Source organism: Odocoileus virginianus, chromosome 18 (assembly GCF_023699985.2).
Source record: "Odocoileus virginianus isolate 20LAN1187 ecotype Illinois chromosome 18, Ovbor_1.2, whole genome shotgun sequence".
In the NCBI taxonomy this organism is placed as follows: Eukaryota; Metazoa; Chordata; class Mammalia; order Artiodactyla; family Cervidae; genus Odocoileus; species Odocoileus virginianus.
The window spans coordinates 29,622,841-29,643,475 of NC_069691.1; the positions used below are offsets into that span (position 1 = coordinate 29,622,841).

General features: G+C 38.6%; 1 protein-coding gene across 9 annotated transcripts in view; it reads right to left on the bottom strand.

Annotated features, from left to right (window-relative positions):
* Positions 1 to 20,635, bottom strand: part of MPDZ (multiple PDZ domain crumbs cell polarity complex component) — a 160,749-nt gene that overhangs the window by 21,182 nt on the left and 118,932 nt on the right. For 5 of the 9 annotated variants that reach the window (XM_070480511.1, XM_070480517.1, XM_070480514.1 and 2 more), the window contains 10 exons: positions 18,583 to 18,693; positions 13,403 to 13,501; positions 12,605 to 12,676; positions 10,192 to 10,354; positions 8,280 to 8,476; positions 6,844 to 6,935; positions 6,546 to 6,636; positions 4,188 to 4,268; positions 1,050 to 1,142; positions 885 to 959 (listed from right to left, as the gene is read on the bottom strand). In XM_070480511.1, coding sequence (XP_070336612.1) covers positions 885 to 959; positions 1,050 to 1,142; positions 4,188 to 4,268; positions 6,546 to 6,636; positions 6,844 to 6,935; positions 8,280 to 8,476; positions 10,192 to 10,354; positions 12,605 to 12,676; positions 13,403 to 13,501; positions 18,583 to 18,693 — 1,074 coding nt within the window. The remainder of the gene's footprint in view (positions 1 to 884; positions 960 to 1,049; positions 1,143 to 4,187; positions 4,269 to 6,545; positions 6,637 to 6,843; positions 6,936 to 8,279; positions 8,477 to 10,191; positions 10,355 to 12,604; positions 12,677 to 13,402; positions 13,502 to 18,582; positions 18,694 to 20,635) is intronic. The other 4 variants (XM_070480513.1, XM_070480512.1, XM_070480515.1 and 1 more) reach the window with 4 other exon arrangements.

The window sequence follows — 20,635 nt, forward strand, 5'->3', positions numbered from 1 at the left end:
AATATACATAGTAGATATTTATAGGAGCAAATCCATAGACAGTATATTAAAAAGGAGAGGCATCACCTTGCCAACAAAGGTTCCTATAGTCAAAGCTATGGTTTTTCCAGCAGTCACGTATGGATGTGAGAGCTGGACCATAAAGGAGGCTGAGTGTTGAAGAACTGATGCTTTTGACTTGTGATGCTGGAGAAGACTCTTGAGAGTCCCTTAGACAACAAGCAGATCAAGCCAGTCAATCCTAATGGAAATCAACCCTGAATATTCACTGGAAGCACTAATGCTGAAGCTGAAGCTCCAATACTTTGGCCACTAGATGTGAAGAACCGACCCATTTGAATAGACCCTGATAATGGGAAAGATTTAGGGCAGGAGGTAAAAGAGGGCGATAGTGCATCAGATGATTGGATGGTATCACCAACTCAAGGGACATGAGTTTGAGCAAATACAGGGAGATAACTGAAGGACTGGGAAGCCTGGTGTGCTGTAGTTCATGGAGTCACAAAGAGACAGACACGACTTAGTTCCTGAACAAAAACGACAGAGCAGCAAATATTCATTAAAAATATTCCTTTGGTTTTAATACTAAGTTGACATTTGTTTAGAAGTTTCAAGTCTTCCTATAGGAAAACAGAAATGATTATTTATCAAGAATGCCCACTGAATACTGAATTTATCAGGTAACAGAAAAACCAATTAACATCATCTTAATTAGAAAACAGAAAATAGAAATTAAGTACTTTTCAAATTTCTTCTCTTCCTTACAGATATCTAATATAGCTACACAGTTCTGATCCCCATGACTGACTGCCCCCCACATACATACACTTAGCCATTTCCAAGGATGAGTTCACAGTACCATTTGCTTTCTTTCAGGTAAGTACCTTTTCAACAGGATAGCCAACAACAACTTCATCATCTACAGCCAAGATCTGATCTCCAACTTTCAGCCGTCCATCCTAGACAGAAACATGGACACTTTTGAGTGATTTTACAGACAGAAGTCCCTTCCTCACCACTTTCTGACTGTAAGAAGGGGGAGGCCTCACCTTGGCTGCTGCCCCGTGCTCTGTTAGACTCTTTATGATGACCCCACTGAGTGTATCTTCTTCACTTATGGCAATGCCCAAACCCCCCTGATCCTACAGAAGCAAAAAGAGAAACACAGGAAATGTGAAACATGAAATTTATCCAAACACAAAGGTATGTGACCAAAACTTCTGAACATAATCTTCTTACTCAAAGGCTAGAAAAGCAATTAAAGGTGTTCTAAAATCCACTCTTAGAAATCCCCTTTTCTTAAGCAAACTTTGAATTACTTTAGTGACATTAAATTTCTCCTCCATCAAATATTCAAATGTTCTCATTCCTCCCCTATGTCTAGTATCTCTAGTACTCAGTCGTGTATGACTCTTTGTGAACCCATGGACTACAGCACGCCAGCCTTCCCTGTCCATCACCAACGCCCAGACCTTGCTCAAACTCACATCCATCGAGTCGGTGATGCCATCCAACCATCTTATCCTTTGTCGTCCCCTTCTCCTCCTGCCTTCAATCTTTCCCAGCACCAGGGTCTTTTCTTTTCAGCACATATACCAAGTAACATATTTCTAGTCACTTTATCAATAGATTCAGAAAATAAAAATGTATTCAATAACTTAATGAATGTATGTTTGAGAATTCAGTTCTGTATAATTGGTTAAGTGACTCAAAACCAAAGCACACTGTTGCCTCCTTTTTCTGGCTTAGACATAACCACTAATACCAGTCCTTGCCTCCCTGTTCTGCTATCCCTTCTCCTTCAGCAGACAGGCTGCCCTGACTGCTCAAGCTCTGTGCTTTCTGGGGCTGGAAATCCAGAGCTGGTTCCTTCAAAGACTTGGATTTTGATTTGATACAGAGTGAAAATGCTCTCAACTCATGAGTCCAAAGACTTACCCTGAAAACCTGCCAAGGCTAGAAGAGCTACACCTACTTTGGCTATATTTTCCATACTTTCTTTTATCAAAACCAGGTGTTCCATAATGTTGGCTTTTACCTCTTCTTAACATTTATGTGAATAAAATTTACCATAGGGTAGTGATTATTTTCATTCTGGTTAGAGCCAGCAACTTTCCTCATTATAGTTTCCATCCGGGGAGACAGAAAGCATGAGAGAAAGAAGTTGACATGAGAGCCACACTTGCCACTGGACTTTTAGGACATGGCATCGAGGTAAAGCTCCATCATCATTTTAAAGACACGAACACTGCTGCTTTGCTGACAGAGATGATTAGTGCTTGATGACATTCCAGATTGTCGCTGCTCATCCTCCCTACCACCACTCTTTTCATGTGCATAATACAGAGATAATTACACAGATTTAGGGTAAGCTGAACTCAGCTATAATATACCTGCCGGCTAGATTTGGAAATCTGGATATATTACTTAACATCTCTAAACCTCTATTTCTTATCTCCAAAAGCCTGAATAATAATAGTTGCCAACTAAAAGCTTGCTGTGAGGATCAAGTGTAGTAAAGAAAAGGCTTGAAAGCCTGATTCACTATACAGAAGTGTTGTTATCATGCATACGTTCCTTCTACCTATAACTCTACAGGATATAATCAAATTGACTTCACATAAAGTGTCCGAACTTGCCAGAATTTTGAAACCCCAAACCTTGATTTAGTGGTCAAAGACTCAGACACGATGAACAGGAAGTTCAACGTGCTACCACACTGACAAATTCCAATGTCAAAGCCAAGTAAATAACTGAGCCAGCCTCTATTTCAGATATTGCACACAATATTCTTTCCTAGTACCACAAAGAAATATTTCACTTGTATTAATATAAGTAATACTCTGTAATCCACCATGACTATAGGTACTCAATTCTGGTATCTGATTCTATTATAGTCTATTTACTTAATTGTGGTCAGAAAAGTACTTTACTAAGTACAGAGGGCATTTGCTGGTTGTTTACCTACACAAATTCAGAGGTTTGCATTAAAATATCCTGTCCCCTCTCCCTTGCTGTCTCAAAGGACTCTCTCCGACATGGCAACAGAATGAAGGATGCTGGAATGGACATGTATGGACTTTTTGACAGAAAAAAGCTTTAATTACTTAGTTCTTTTCCCCTTACAGCACAAACCGCCCATCACAACTTTTCTTAAATGTATATGATAAGATCAGAGCAATCCATTTTGTACAGGGTTATTTATTTAAAAAATAATAAATAGACCAAGAAGAATCAGTATTTTTTCCCACTAAGTGCTTAACAAACTCTGACCACATATCAGGCATTATGCCCACCAGTTTATAAACAACTCATTTAACCTTTAAAATTACATTATCAAAGGTAAGACTATCATCTCCAATTTATAGGTAAGAAAAATGGAGGCAAAGCAAGATCACAAAATGTGTTAAATCTGTAGCTGATGAAATAGGATTCAACCCAGTCAGATGGCCTCTGGTGCCCCGCCTTGGAGCTGGGGAGTCTCGGAGGAAAGCACTCCTTCCTGCTATAGCATTACATGTAAAATCCCTCTGTCCCTCCATTCCACCTCCTCCTTTCCTCTCCTCTTCCCTGAGTACGTCACTGCTCTTTCTGTCTAGTCTGTTCATCCACTGTCTGCCTGCATTCCAGCATGAGCCTGTAGCACCTAAAAGCATTTACAGGATTCCGTTCAACAAACCACCTCTTTCAAGTGGTCACTTGAATCCAAGGTTCAGATCTCTGCAAAAGCAAATACCTCAACGATGCCTATCAGTGAGACTTCTAGGCATCTGGGCTTTCAGTCTGACAAAGGACAAAGCCTATAACACGTTTCTTTAATTTTTTTATTTCGTCCATAGCAAGTCCTTGTAAATAAATCAAACATGAGATCGCTAAATGTCATACCTTGGGATAATCATAAAGGCAGGAGAAGCTGGGCCCCTGCTCAAGTATCAATTAGCACAATGGTTATCAAACATTAGTGCCCACTGGCATCATGGAAGAGGCTTATTAAAACATGAGCTGCCGGCACACCCCAGAGATGCTCCTTTGGGAGATCAGGGTGGGCCCAAGCACCTGAAGTTCTAACAAGCTCTCCGGTGACCCTGATGCTGCTGGTCTGCAGAGACTAGTTTTGGGAACCAGTGAAACATAACACCAGTGCCAAGGTCGTTACATCATTTCAGTCCAACTCAGAGCAGATTTACCTTAGGAAGTTCTAAATGCTGCACATTCGTCAATGAACTGAGGTCAACAACTGCATCAGAAGTAGGAACACTGGGTTCAGCCTGACAGAGGGAAAGAAGTGACAAAACAGGCAAATGTTATGTAGTTTTGCTTGACTAAATAGTTGTTTATTGTTGTCGTCTATAGTCACTAAGTTGTGCCTGACTTTTTGCAACCCCGTGGACTGCAGCCCACTAGGCTCCTATGTCCATGGGGTTTTCTAGGTAAGAATACTGGTGTGGGCTGCCATTTCCTAACCTGGGGGCTCTTCCTGATGCAGGGGCTGAACCCATGTCCCCTGCACTGGCAGGTAGAGTATTTTCTGCTGAGCCACCAGAGAAGCCTCAGAGGGGCCAATTAACTGACATTATTTCATGTGCTGTATTCCATCGTTATAATTTTAATACTTCATGACGTTTATGAACATTATATCTTAAAAATGTGAACGAGGTGTGATTAGACAGCAATTACTCTGGAGCACAGAAACATAAAATGCTTCACAAGACTGCATGGATTTACTCTACAACGATGCCTAGTAGTGACCCAGCTCCGAACAGTGCAAGTGCTGACATACAGACCCCCGGCAGAGGCACCGTTCACTGTGTTACTGTGCTGGACATCAAGGGAATGTAGGAGCTGTTAGTGTTTTACCTGAAAGTTATTAAAATCCATTTTCTTGATGGACATTTTTGGCACAACTCATATGAAAATAAAATTTTCTCCTTGACAGTCTTGAAAAACCACTTGACTCATTCAGCTCACCATTATGATCAGTGAGTCAGTTCACCAGCATGAGACAATGATTTGTGCATCTTGTGTACAGAAAAGCCTAATGTTTAGATATTAATTTAGGGAAGAGTGTTTCCAATTCTACACCTTTTCCACTGATAGTATCATACTTCCTCTAATTTTAAGTTCTCATTCTCTTATCTCCTTTTACTCATTCTAAACAAAGTAAACACAAAACTTTCACCAAAACTCTCTTAAATTTGTGTCACCCTCTGGCCACTGCTTTCTCTTTCCTAATTTCTTATCCACCATTTGCTTTCTCAAAATCACTAATAATCTTCTAGTTGGCAAATACAATGAACCCTCTTTATTCACCTTCTCACTTGAGTTCCCCACAATATTCAAGGCTGTGCTATACACCCTTTCTCAATGGGGCCCTCCTCAGCTGCTATGTGACCCACCCGCCTAGTTCTTCATTATGGACCTGTCAATTTTCCTTACAACTGATACCACACTTCTGACCTCGGCGCTCATCTTCTCTAAATGTCCTAAACAGACAGAGCCTGAGCTCCCGTGGCTCCCAAGTTGGCATCGATGGGGATTCATCTCTAAACTCCAGACCAAATGTCCCCTTGAGCGCTTCTACCAGGCTTTCCAACAGACACTTCATTCTTGAGCTGTCTCAGACAGGAAGTTCTCTATTTTCAAATAAATACCTGCTCCTCTTTTTTACCTCTTCTATTCTGATAAAAGTTAACCATCTATTAAGTCACCACATCAGACATCTGGAAGCCTGGTACATCTCGTCTGCTTCATTCTGCGGCCTATGCTTAGCCCCCAAATGGTACCTAGTGTAAGTGAATGTATCTGTTGGATGAATACATTATCAACCAGTCATTTTTCCTCACCAAATATATTTAGTTATAGATGAAGTAATATCTGTTTGGGTTCTAAAGACCTGACACAACCATTTCTTCTCTCTCTCTCTCTTATTTTTGGGCATCAGTTCAGGTCCTCCATATCTATCCTGTGAACTACTCTAATTCTCTTACTCCCTTCTCTGTCCTGTAACCTGTGATTTTTCTCTGTACCATTTCCAGAGTTCTTAAAAATAATCTTCATTCTTTGAGTCTGCAAAGATATAGCCTAAAAGACAAGGTCTGCATGGCGATCCTCAGGCTCTAACCCCACCTGTTCCCTGCCTCCCCCTGCTCAGCAGGGCTCTGCAGTTATCAATTCTCTGCATTTGCCAGAGCCTCCAGCCCATTCCTCAATCCATGTCCTCTGCTTGCAAAGTTTACGGCCCCCAAGACATCTACTTTCAATGTACGCCTCATGTGCAACCTCCCCTATGTTCCCATTCTCTCCCCAGAGGTAAAACTGTCAACTCCTTTTCTACCTTCACTATTCCTTTGACAGGCTCTACTACTAGGCTTCATGTAAGCAGTGCTTATTTACATGAGTATTCCATAAACTAGGCTATAAAAATATTGGGGATCAAGAAATTTACTTCTCTCTTATATCCTTGAAAGGGCTCTGTAATTTTTAGCTAAATTAATAACTGATGCATAAACTAAAGCTTCCCAGAGAAACAAATATAAGCTACAAACCTCCTTATTTTGAAGATTCTCTGAGGTAGCAGGTGAAGGTTCCACTGTATGCCCAGGACATACAGCCATCTGACTCACTGCATCTTTATTTCTAAAGGAAAAAAGCACTAACCTGTAACATCATGATCATTCATACTATTTTCATTCTTTAGCTCAGATTATTAGACAAAATTTTGTAGCCACAAAGACTTGGAACTACAACACTTACACATTTGTATATGTTTCATCTTTATTCAAAAGAATCAGAATTGAATGGCTAAGGAAAAATATTTATAAACTAGGAAAAGAAAATGCTCACCTGATAAAAATTATTTTTACTTTAGAAGGGGCACATTTGATGATTGATGAAGCATTCTGATGACTTCTTCCATATAAAATTTGACCATTGATCTATGAGAAATAAATACCATTAATTGAGCCCAGAATTTTAATTTCACAAATTTTTATATCCTTTCTAATGAAAAGGACTTCCCTGGTGGTGCAGTGGTAAAGAATATGCCTGCCAATGCAGAATATATATGTTTGATCTTCTGGGTTGGGAAGATTCACCGGAGAAGGAAATGGCAACCCGCTCCAGTATTCTTGCCTGAAGAATCTCATGGACAGAGGAGCCTGGTAGGTTACAGTCCATGGGCTCACAAGAGTGAGATAGGACTTGGCAACTAAACAACAACAATCTAATGAAAAGCAATTTTTTTTTCTTCCTTTAAAATAGTACATATGTATTCTTTCCCAGAACATGAACCTGACTTCGATGCTGAGTTAAGAAAAAGCTCCTGTTGAAAGCCAACATTAAAATGCCATGAATGTAGTCTGATCTCCATGGACTAACAAGGCATCACTTGGACTGACTACAGGAGAGTATCCAGGCAGGCAAGAAGCTTCTAGAGTACTCTGTACAAGCAAGGACTCTGCAGAGGCACCTGTGATCAGCACAGATCATCCTGGGAAGGCCTGACTATCATAGTTCATAGTTAACATCAGAACTCAAGGCCTGGGGGTAGGCCACTGGGAGAAGCAGTGCTGGTATATTCAGGTTTCAGGCAGTGGAAGGTGCTTAAGCAGCATACTATCTGGTGGAAACTGTCAGTTACCCTGTCAGTTAGCCCCTGCTGAGTAAGCCTTCCCAGCAAAGAGGGAAACACAGGCGGCATGGGAAAACGTGCTAAAGCAGTATAAAGACACGTGGATCCCGGCCTATAGGAGGCCAGGACAAAAAATCAAGCAAACACAATTCTAAACACTATAAAAGTATAGTCTGCAAGTGTATTTTGCTTGGTGGGCTGAATTACTGTTTTTGTTTTTTAGCCTTAAATTCAACCCCACAACAATCTACCCCCATCAAGTCTGCCATGAGGGATTCAACTTCTAGAAGGTCCAGTGATCAGTCTCATTACAGGGGCATGATTGGTCATTTGGTTTTTCAAAAGATCCCAATAAAAATGCAGCACAAACAAAAAAATGTTTTTGAAGTGTGATCTTTATTACTGTCTTGAGGCAAAAATTTTTTCTGGTGCTACACGGTCACAACCTTTAATGGAAGTTAATGGGAACATGGGTGGTACTTAGTAGAGATTTGGTCTCGAGCCAAATTTGCTGCAATGCATCTTTGTTATTAGGTGAGTGATAGTTTTCTCAGTCACCATATGAGACCCAGGTGGGTTTTCTGGAAACTGATGGCTCTGTCACACCAATTCAGCAGGAGTAAATGCAGTGTTTGTCATTAGAACTTACCTCTAGAAGCTCATCTGCAACCTGCAGTTGACCATCTTTCCCAGCTGCTCCATTTGGATCAATCCCCACTATAAAAACACTCATTCTCGATCGGTCTTTGTTCCCAGCAAGACTCAGACCCAAACCACTACGACCTTTCTCTAGTTCGATCATGTGGAGCTCGCCTGTGAGGCTCCCGTAACGTTCTCTGATATTTTCTGCACACCACAAGAACAAAAGAACCACAAGGAGTAAGAGATAATTCACAGCCAAATGCTTTACTCTGGAAGGTTATTGAGAATGGCATTATAAGGTCATGACTGTACCAAAATTCTTAGCAGTTAAGGAAAGCTAAACAGACTGGCCTCCTGGGCGTCAAGACTGGTTTCCTAGAGCACCCAAATTCTGAGTAGCTTCTCTGCCTCTAGGATGCAGAGAGTACAGCGGCTGACTTATCAGTTCACCTGAGGTGAGCAGACCCAAAGAAGCGTTCCACGTGATCATGTGAATAAGCTCTCCAAAGACTGTGATTAAAACAGAAAGCTACTTTACCATTTACAGAGAATAGAACATCCAGAGGATTTGTCTTCCATGGTCAGGGGAGACTTTTCTCCCAGAGCAACACGGACACTGCACATTGCATCATGCTGGGTGGTACTGGATACACAGATCCAGATTAGATGGAATGGGTTTTCTTATCACACAGAGCCATCCAACCAGGGCACATGGACATACTTGTTCTCATTAAATGAGACCTTTCATTATCTCTCATCTCCATGTTCAAAAGGTAGAGTTAATTCTGTAATCTGGTAGGTGTCCCAGGCCCAGATGACCAACCAGCTAGTGGCTAACACTAACCACCAGACACGTGAGGGAGCTAATAACCTGTTTTCTTGAGTCATTAAGTCTTGGAGTGGCTTGGAATATGATAATAGGTAACTGAAACATTCCATTTCATGTTTTCCTCAGAGTATTTTCTGGCCAGTTTGATGGATTAGCAAAATATTCTAATTTCATTAGAAATAAAACTAAGAAAACTACAAACTTTACAAATCATCCCTTAGGAAATCTTACTAAGGGGTTAATGTAATGCATTCTGTATTAATTCTTAATTGCATCAATTTCATACACTGCTATTTCCTGACTCCTTCTAGAATCTAGCAGTACAAATTTTATACTCTGTACTTCGCCAAAGCACACACCACAGTATTCTTAAGGAAAACAATTACATTTTTTTAAATGAAACTTTTTAAAGCACTGACACATAACTTTGGGCTAACCTCTGTAAAATGGCTTATTTCGTTAGGAAACAGAGACACTCCCATGATCCTAACAACAACTGCCTTCAAACGATTCCTGTGCATCAGGCATTGTGCTCAGACATTATCTAATTAACCTTTAGCAACCTGAGGCAGAAAGCACATTTAAAAGGGGGGATAACCACCCCACTACAACTTAGAGGTCGTTAAACAACTTCCCAATGCCCCCAATTTTTAATCTCAACACTTACACTATGTTACCGTGTCAGTACAGAAATACCTAAATTCCAGGCTGTTCAAACAGCAACAACAAATAGATTTTATAATGAAGAATCTGAGGCCTAAAAGGGGTGATGCTCTGTTGGAAACCATGAGAGGGCTGATCCAGTACAGCTTCGGACAGAGTGCCCTGACCACCTCAACTTGCAGAAAAATGCAAAGTGGGCCTGAACAGCATTGCAGATTTAAAAAACAGAAAAAAGGTGATTTCATGCCTCACGAATGTGTGTTATATTCAAGTACAACAAAATTAGTTTTTTTCTACACAAAACTGCATTACGTGTAACTGAAGATGAAATGTACTTACCCATCTGAGGCATAAGCCTTGAGAGACCCAGAGCTATGAACAGTTTGATACCTCTTACAAGTCAATGCATTTGAAACAGACAACTTACTCCAGCTGTAACCAAATTCATCCTCTTCATCCACATCTTCTGAGGTTTCATTTGCAGATGACAGAGCGTGATCCCCACTCATTTCTGCCAACACTGGAGGCAGGGGTGGAGGTGAGTGGCATAGAGGAGGCTTTTCTGACTCTGATTCTGACTGACTGGGCACCTGTGGGAACAAGAAGAATGCAGTGGGTATGTGCAGTCTAAGGAAGGAAAACTCAAGGAAAAGAAGTCAGACTGCAACATCAAAAACCAAACTATTAGCTTTAAAATATCTAACATATTAAATAATGGGAAGATACACATATATAAAAATGGCAGACAGGATTCAGGTAAAGTTTAAATACACTAAACAAATCAGTATGTTCAGAGCATAATCCATTAAGTGATTACATGGTATTTTAGGTGAAGAATTACTCAATTTGCAGGCTTAAATAACTGAAGATGGAAAGTTGTACAAATTTCGTGTTTTGGGAAAAAAATTCTCATTCAAAACTCATCTGGACAAGACTGTGGAAGTCTATAAAAGTCTTCCAAGAAACTGGAAACAAACTATCAAAGTTAATCATGTAATTGAACAAAGCAATTCAAAGCTTGTTAGTGAGATTATATATAAATATTTCTATTGCTACCTGAATCCTCTCTCCACACGACTCAACAAATTCATGAAATAAGCACTGCACATGCAGGAGCCTCTACCAGGGTGACTGTTTCTTAGCAAAGAGCACACAAATTCAGATCTGAGGGGCTAGTTTTAAGGGACAAAACCACCATCCACTTGCCAAGGTAGCCCTAAACATAAATGGAAAAACAGGGTTGAATACTTCATAAAAACCCAAAGCTTGGTTGGTATGTGTGCTGTCACTTAAGTCTACAAGTCTTAATTTAAAAAAAAAAAAAAAGGATTTGGTATCATCGGGTTCTTTCCTTTTCTTAATTGAAACATAGTGGGTCAAGGTTTTGTATTAAAGATTCTCAAGCAGATTAGAGTTAGAAACGTCTTTAAGTCACTTTACAGGTTAAAGGCCAAGGCCATGAGAAGCGAAAAATTTTGTTCAGAATAACCTAGTGAAACTAAACTTCTCTTTGTTTAATTTCTAACCTACCCAATGCACTTCCCACTGTATCATGTCTTCTCCTCCAGTTTCTACAGTAAGACACAGAGGACCTAAAACAAGGGTCACAGACACCCAGTTAAAATTCCAACCCCAGTGTCAGGCTGTCCCTGATGCCTTGAGCCGACATTTCTCCTCCTCTCTCTGTTTTTTTTTTCCTATACAAAAATCCCTCTGATTTGCCTCATTTTATTTTACACATGTATATCTGGAAAAAAAATGTGATTAAAAGTACTTCTTACAGAATATAGTAAATAAAAGGAATGTACAAATACTTAGAAATTATTCAGTGGTGTTAAGAGTCAAAATATACCTAAAAATAAAACCACAGGGTGCTGAATATGATCTTTCTTTAATGATTCAGACACTACTTCAAGACTCTAAGCTACCCACAAAATGGTCCTGGTAACAATGAATTACTATTTTTCTGGCCAAGCACAGGTGAGCTGATTGACAGCCACTAATGCATGGGCAACAAATTTTCAAGTCACAGAATCTGTTGTATTTAAAATGCTTAGTTTACATACCATTGGCCAAACAGACAAAATCTACCAGTGCCAACAGAATCCTGTTATCTTCCCAAGTGCTGTGCCATAGAACTTTCAAAAGAGCAATGTACAAATACATAAGAACAAACAAATAAAAAACTTCATTTGATCCAGAAGGGTCAGTAATGATACTAAAGTCGGGAGAAACATGTAATTTAGAATTTTTCTCATTAAAATTCTTTTAAAAATTTACTAACAATGGAAAATTTGAGAAGCATGAATTAAGCCCATTTCATTTTGAAAAAGTAGAATCAAGTCTAACTTAAAATTGTCATAATTTTAAAAAATTTACAGATGCAAATTTTATAGATCTTACTCTCTGCGTAACTTTCCTGAGCTGTTATTTCCTTAAAAACAAATGAACAAACAAAATTCACTTCTCTAAAAACTATTCAGGACCTTACTTAGGCAGAACATTTTCATACCGTGAATAAATTCAAATGTTGCCCTAACATAGCTGGTTAATCATAAAGCCAATATAAGCCTGCATTTACTAAAAAGGAAATAAGTGTTCTATTTTGTTATGCCTGCTACTCTCATTCTTATAGAGATTGTGGAATTTAGCTTGCTGCTGACTTCTAAAAATTTATCCACAAAAACACAATTCTTTGACGAAGACCATTCAGCCTTCACTGGTAAAAATGCAGTGTACTTGAAATCACGCCATGCCATGTATGCACACAAGTATAATGTACACGCATAGCACACTGTAACACACTCACTGACTCATGAGAATTTCACACTAAGACAAACCTTAAATGGTGTGGGAGCAAAAGGATTAGTTGGGGAACAACGGAAGAGAACTCTACTTGAATTCTGTAATGCCTACAGTAACAGAAAACATAATTCCTTCAGATATAGCATCTTTGATTATCTGTATTACAATAACATGAAAATCCAATGAATATTCATAAAATGCTCCCTGAAAAAAACTGTTAAAAGCTTTTCTCCTTTCACAATCAAATTACAGTATACAAATTCTCATAAGTTTTTGTTTCATTTTTGGATTTATAATTTCATCAGAATATGACAAATCCAAGTATAGATTTACAATTGTTGAAACAGTTCCCTGCTTCCTGATCAGGCATTTACATGGACATCCTTTATGAATATTCAACAGATTCTCGCACACACACAATTATGTGTGGGCAGATTAACTAAAGAAGAGCTTTGAGGACCACCTTGTATAAGTCTGAGAAGGACTTAATACAAGGTTTTTAGAGAAATTATGTATGAAAGTAGCTTATATGTTTTGCAACTAACAAAAATTTACATATCTGAAAATTCAATTCATACCAAAATATAAGAAGGGCAGTGGACTCACGATTTTCCCTTACTCTTCAGAAGGGCCATCTAATTTCAGCTATAAAAATGAATAGGTTCTGACAAGAAAATGTGCTTAAGAAAGGATTTGCATGCCCACTCCAAACACACAGTTGTTTTCTTTCCTTGCCCAAATTCAGTCAACATTGAACTGGGACAAAGGCACAGTAGCAACAAAGAACAAAACATCAGAAAAAGGCAATGGCAAGACAATGGTCATTATCCAACCTTGTCAGCGTTGAACTGTAGAGAATCAGCAAATGGGTTAGTGCTGCTGAACTTGTACTTAGGGTAAAGGTTGTGCGGCAAGGAAGGCAAAGGGGATTTCTAAAAGGAAACATAAGAGGCGCTGAGCGCAGGAGAAATGTATTTAAAACAACTCCATTATAGGACAGAGTAATCACTGATTTCAATAACTATGTGACATCAGATCCTATCAGATATCATCATTAATAACAACATCTTATCAAACAGTCTAGAACTAAGTGTTTCCTAGAGCAATGTGAATCCACACTCAAATCTAAATCTGGCCACAAAACACGTCAAGAAGCAAGTCTATCAAACTGGCCCCAAATTTCTTTCATTTTCATTGAATGTTGTCACTATCACCAACAGATAAGCATATATATTTCACCCACTATATTAACATATGTTCCATGCATATCAGTAAACATGCTTCAATATTAAAAACCATAAATGGTTTTTTATTTATACTTAGAAGGAAATTATGCTGTTTTGGTAAAAAAAAAAAATAAATAAGAGTCTATCAGTTGCAGAATGCAAATTAAACATGTGTCTTCTAGTCCACTGGTAATCTTCAGTGTTCTGTTATTTTGTTTCCCAGTTAGGAGTCTCTTTATACCTTGATTAAATTTTAAGGTTGCTTCAATCAATAGTAGTATTTAAACAAGGAAATCAGTAATTTTTAAAGAAATGAACCACTTCCTATAGTGGTGTTCCCTATTCTGCCCACTTTTTGTGGTGCTAGGAACACCACAAAATATAGACAGACAGCTATTTTTAATTTCCTATAAAAGTTCCCATCTTATTGGGGAATTTACGAGGTCTGGGTAATATCTGAAATCCTGCCTTAAGAGTGTTCACATAGGTTTTATGGCTCGCCTGATATATCCTGAGCTTGGACTACTGGTGTTGAATATACATATTACAGGCAGGATGACTGCCAAGGAGAATGTAGCATTTTCATAGTAAAAAAAAAGTAATTTCCTTAGCACAATAAATTTTTTTTCACACTACTTTTTCTTTTATTGACTGTATCTTTCAGAGGAAATTGCAGACATTTAAAATTCTGTTTGGCTCTAATTAACTGTTTGTGTTACTTCTCTCTATAAAAAAGCCCTACTGGTGAGCATCGAGAGTAGGAAGAGGTTGTCATGTGACACCACCCTGCCCTCTACAAAGACAACCCTCACTCAGTACTGCTATACTAAAGCTTATGCCACATCACCCTTTCAATCTGCTCTTCCCACAAAGCTTTCTCCTACAGAAGGAAGATGGGCAAAAGAAATGGGCACGCTGACATTTCTGCTCATCTCAACTTTCCCTCTGCTTTTCTATTTAAAATGTCAACTCCTGCTTTACAAAAGGGAAGATCACAAACGCAAAAAAAAAAAACCATTTATTAAGGTGGAAGAAATGACCAGGCAGAGATTAAAAACACATCCTAGGCAAAATAACTCAATGTATGGAAGGTAGATTATTTCTAATCCTCATACATGGAATTGTAAGGTTTTACATTTCCTTTATAATTCTGTAGAACAAGATGAATCAGAACAATGACGACAAGAAATGGAATATTTGAAAAGAGCTCCGTTTTTTTTTGTTTGGCTTTGCTTTTTGCTTTTTCAACTTGCAGCTCACTTAGGATTAGAATTTGGCCCTGAAAGGAGAGTATAAAAGTACAGGGTGAGCACAGCACATGAAACAGCAGAACATTCTATTATTAGGGAAGGATTTACAGGAAGAGTATATTTCTCATTAAGAAATCAATGACGAAACTTGTGTTTATAGCTCCAAGGGCTGATAAAAAATAGAAATTTTATTAACTAAGAAGCACAGGGAAGACAAAATCATCATCTGGCCCAAATTAGTGGGGCCCACCCCTTAATATGACAATGTGGTCAGACTGAACTGTGAACTGTCATACTGGTGGAATTATCAGGGTTAGTTCTGGGAAGTTCTAATTCTTGAACAGTTGAAGAGCTAAAAACACTGACTAGTTTTCAGTCTATGTACAAGATATTCTTGATGCTTTATTATATCCACAAATAAAACATTTACCATTAAGAGACTCTTGTTTGGTCACTAAGTTGTGTCTGACTCTGCAACCGACCCAATGGACTGTAGCCTGCTAGGCCCTTCTGTCCATGGGACTCTCCAGGCAAGAATGCTGGACTGGGTTGCTATCTCCTCCTCCAGGGAATCTTCCCAACCCAGGGATGGAACCCATGTCTCCTGCACTGGCAGGCAGATTCTGTACCACTGAGCCACCACGGAAGCCCAAAAAAACTCTGAAGTACTTACAATATTTTTCCCTGTAGATTCCTGGAGACACAATTAATTCCACAGGTAAGTAAATTACTGAAAACTAAGTATATCTCATTTTGTTGTACTGTGCTAGGGTGTGCATGCTAAGTTGTATCCAACTTTTGTGACCCCATGAACTGGAGCCCACCAGGCTCTCTTTCCATGGGATTTTTCAGCCACGGATACTGGAGGGCATAGCTGTTTCCTTCTCCAGAGGATCTTCCTAACCCAGGGATCGAACCCACATCTACCTGCATTGCAGGCAAATTCTTTACCCACTACGCTACTGGGGAAGTCCTAAGTCACTGCAGTCATATCCAACTCTTTGCAACCCTATGGACTGAAAGCTGCCAGGCTCCTTTGTCCATGGGATTCTCCAGGCAAGAATACTGGAGTGGTTGCCATGCCCTCCTCCAGGGGACCTTCTGGACCCAGCGACTGCAGCTGCATCATGTCTTCTGCATTTGCAGGCGGGTGCAGGCGGCACCACCTGGGAAGCCCAATATCTCATTTTAAATACAATTTTTTTTTCTCATTACCCAAAGCAAAATATTACTGTAGAGGAGGAAAGAGATCTTTCCTGTACCCATCTTAAGACTCTTGGTTGGACCTCTGTAACAAACAACAAATTAATGAGAAAAAAAACATGCATACTGATAAGTTCTGTGTGACAAGAGCTTCCAATGAGAAATGAAGACCAGAAGAAATGGTTAAGTCTGAGTGCTTTTATGGGAGGTTTGATGAAGAGTAGAAAGTTGGGGAAAATATGACAGGACAAACAGCATGAGCTACGCAGAGTTAACTGTGGAGAACTTAGCAAAGCCTGTTCATTCAGATTCCTCTCAGGGGTCCTCCTCATCTGGAGGTAAGGATGTGCCTCTCCTAAAGATCTCTCAGGAGAGTCTCATGACTTGCTTCAGGGGAGAAAGGAGAGGTCAGACTCCTTCTAGCACCTGCCTTTTCTCAAACAACTTCTGTTTAAATATTCAGTATGCCAAGGTGTTTTGTTTTAGGGTATCAGGTTCTAAAGCCTGTCACGTATCATGTGACTACACGTCATTCTAAGCAAGATTTATTCTGGAATATTACTATAAATCAGGTGTCATTATACCTCAGATAATAAAACAGGAATATTTTCCAGGTGCATGAGAAAATATCTTCCCAGGACACTAGAAAATGCAACTTAGCACTGAAACAAATATTTGCAGTTTAAAAGTAATCTGAGAATCCGACTCAGCAGTTTGTAGTACTGTCCTAAATGATACAAAAGTTGGAAAGTAAAAATAAAAAAATAAAACCCACCCCCCCACACAAAAAACGGCTTTAACTTAAACAGCCATTTACCAACATCATCATGCTGTGTCTATGTTTAACATAGCAAATGGAAACAAATGAAAGATCTGTAGTTATTTAAACAAACTGAACAGCATTTGAAAAGAATTTAGGATGATCTGGTCCCACCATTTGGCAGATTTTCTTATCTGAATGGATAATTATCACCTAACAATAAATAACTGAATGATTAAAAACTGCAAATGTGAAGATAACTACTTACATTAGGAACTACTAATTCATTTCTTAGAGTGAACTCAGACCAGAGCCTCACCTGTCATGAAGACCAAAGGAAAAACCAACAAGATAAATCTGGTCAGTTTGTTTCCTGGGGCAGCGAATATTGAAAAGTTTCTTTTACTGATCTCTAAAAACCTTTTCACTACGCTGCTTCCTCCGTAACTTGAAATTGCTATCTTATATTTTTAACTTTAAAAATTAAAATTAAATATATTGTATGAATAAAATTACAGTTTAAATTTCAGATGATCTTTTTCACTTTTCTTACATGTGTTAATATTTTCCTTTTAAAGACAACAAACCCTAAAAGCTAAAAAGCAGTTATTTCAAAAAGAATCAGTATGACAGAGATTCTTATATCCAGAAGTGGACCCTGTATGAGCCTCAGGACTTCTAAGAAACTGCTGAAATGCTATGCTAACTTCTCAGTAAATCTCAAGAACTTTCTAAGGCCCAGTATGTTTAAGAGCTACTGCACAGGGAAAAAAAAAAAAAATTTTTTCAACTGAGGCATAAAGAAGATATAGAAAAAATAGTTTAAAACTACTGGCATAATGTTCATCTTTGGCAACCTATCAAATATACAAAGCTTCTCTTGGTATCTTCATCAACAACATGCACTGGATGTGCTTAGACTTCTAAAATATTTTTAAAGCCATTTCACTTGTAATAACCAACAGTAAAATGGATTAATAGGTCTCTGTCCACCAGGGGCTACACAGTGATGGGAGCTATTCAGTGACGGTGGCTGGGAAACAGCAGGTATGAAATTCTGAGTATATAAATGTACAGCTTAAACAAACAAAAAATCCATCATATGCAAAGCTAATGTCCACTAGGATGGACAGATGCATTAAAGACCATGCACAGGAAATCACAGATTGAATACTAGAAATTCTAAATTTATAAAGAAAATGAACTCTCTCTAGTTTCTCAGAGACCTGACTAGATTTCACAGACTATCAACCTGAATAACTCCACCATATCCTTCTTAACAACTTACATATTTTATGACTATAGTGAAACTAATGATTATCTATCTAGATGCCTATGAGCCACCAGTGAATCCTACTTCTATGTGTTTTCAACAGACTTCAGGTGTCTGTTATACATGGTAGAAGGATTTTCAGGATAACTCAATGGGGAAAAAAAAGCAAAACAAACTTTTTAAAAGTCTCCTGAGATTTCAAGGCTCGATCTCGGGTCCCAGAAACAACTTGGCCCTGGACACGTTAGACACCAGTTGAACACTGTTGGACACGCCTACCGTGCCCTCTGTTTCCGCTTACCCTTGGTCTGTTTACAATGCTCTGTACCACAAAGACTACGGGGCTGCCTGCCTTCCGAATGGCTTCCACAGCTTGTTCATGGCTTGCATCTCTGAGGTCCATGCCATCCACCTGCAATGGAAGGCCTCAGCTTAACATTTTAAGAAGCTATAGAACAACAGAACAATTTGCTGATTTAGAGTTTTGAGAATCCTGGGTGACGCTCCTAAAAGATCTTTTTTAGATTCAAAAATAATTGAGACTACTTGTGAGGCTCCAGAATTTTTCATCTGTCCAGCAGACTTGTGGTCCCTTGTTTTGGACACAGATTTATGTCTCCAAAAATCAACTGAAATAATAATCAACTAGAATGAAGGCTCTGCTTCTGCTTCCCTTACACTGCCCAGTTGTTCCTTTAAATTGACAAATCACATCATCAGAGAAATAATACAAGGGAACTGCCTAGTAGCACTGTTTTCATCATAAAAGTCACTGTACAAATTTTCTTCCCAGTCATCACAGAGCAGTCTGGGAAGTGGGTGTGTGATGCTTTGTGTATTTCTGTTAGGGAAGCCTGAAGTTAAAAACAAAATTCTGAGTACAGAAAAATCAGGTTATGGTAAGGTTCGTTTGGCAAAAGTATCTTTGCAGTAGACATGACACGAGTTGGAAGCCAAGAATTGTGCTTACTTGTTAGCAAATCTTGTATAAATAGCTTGAGAATGAAACTTATTTTGGAACTTTTTATTGACCACGGCTTGCCTGGGTGATGATCAGCTCAGCTTACGCACTACATGAACAGGAAGGAGAACAGTCTGAAAGGCCAAATGCTAATCCTGCCAGAAAACTACAGGATACTGGTATACTTTTAACATTTCCAATTACCAGAGAATGATATATACAATAAAAATAGCAAAATCAGAGTAGACACAATTCTGAAAAATAAAATTATTAGATTTCTGCGAAGAACCTTATCACCTTTAAAATAATTATACACTGTATTTTATTTTAAACTTCTCTCAGGTTGATACTTAGATGAAATAGCAACATCTCTTTCAGTGCATATTAAAAATGGCTTCTAACTTTTTGCAAAATAAAAGTATATATGTTTAGTATATATTTCGTTAGTGGGAAAATGTAACAGAAAATTAAATATCTTTGCTCAAGTCCAAAGAACTGTATACTTTTCATGGAATATTTCATAGGTCTCTAGATTGTGAGAGATTCTTAGCAGAGTCATGTTCGAGAATTCCAAGGAGCACAGAGGCCTAAGGCTTTCTTATTTATTGAAAAAGGGCCCTGCACATAATTGCATTCAAGAAACTGCCACTGAGCAGTATTTTAGCACACGGAAAAAATCTTCGTTTCAATTTCAAAGGGGTGTTTAAACTCTACTGATACATTAAAACAACATTTTGGTGCAAAGTATGATTAATCATTTCTCAAAATAATTATAAACATTCCTTAATTTTTCTACTTAGGTCAAAAGTATTCAGTAGTCAAGTACTCATAAAATAAATTGCCTTGGACAAACAAATTAGAAATTTCATGCAGTACTCTAATGAAGAAAGAATTCTTTAACATGGGGCTAAGGTATCATTTAATGAAGAGCAAAGACATAGGAAGAGAGAGAAAAAAAACCCATCATTCTTCCTTATAAATGGTCAGAAGAAGAAAAGGAAACAGCAAACAGAGCCCTTGCTTTCTCTCAAGTCTCAATCTTCTGTCAGTTCCCAGTGTACATATATTTTAAACAATAGATCAACGCCCACAATGTTCACGCTGTGGCTGATTTTACCACCTCCCTCTACACAATTAAGGCATCTTACTGTGTAAGTTATATGGACTTAGAAAATGAGAGACAATCACTTGTACAAAGTAAAAATAATGGTTGCTATAGTAACAAAGTGATCGGTTGATTTTTGTTTGGAAGTTGTCTCTCTTAATTGACTCTCTACCTCCTGACAACCCAGCAAATCTGGGTCAGGATTTGCTGACCTTCCTCTACACATTTACTAAAACTATGCTTATGTTAATCAAATAATTCATCACACTATTCTGAAGTGACCTGATT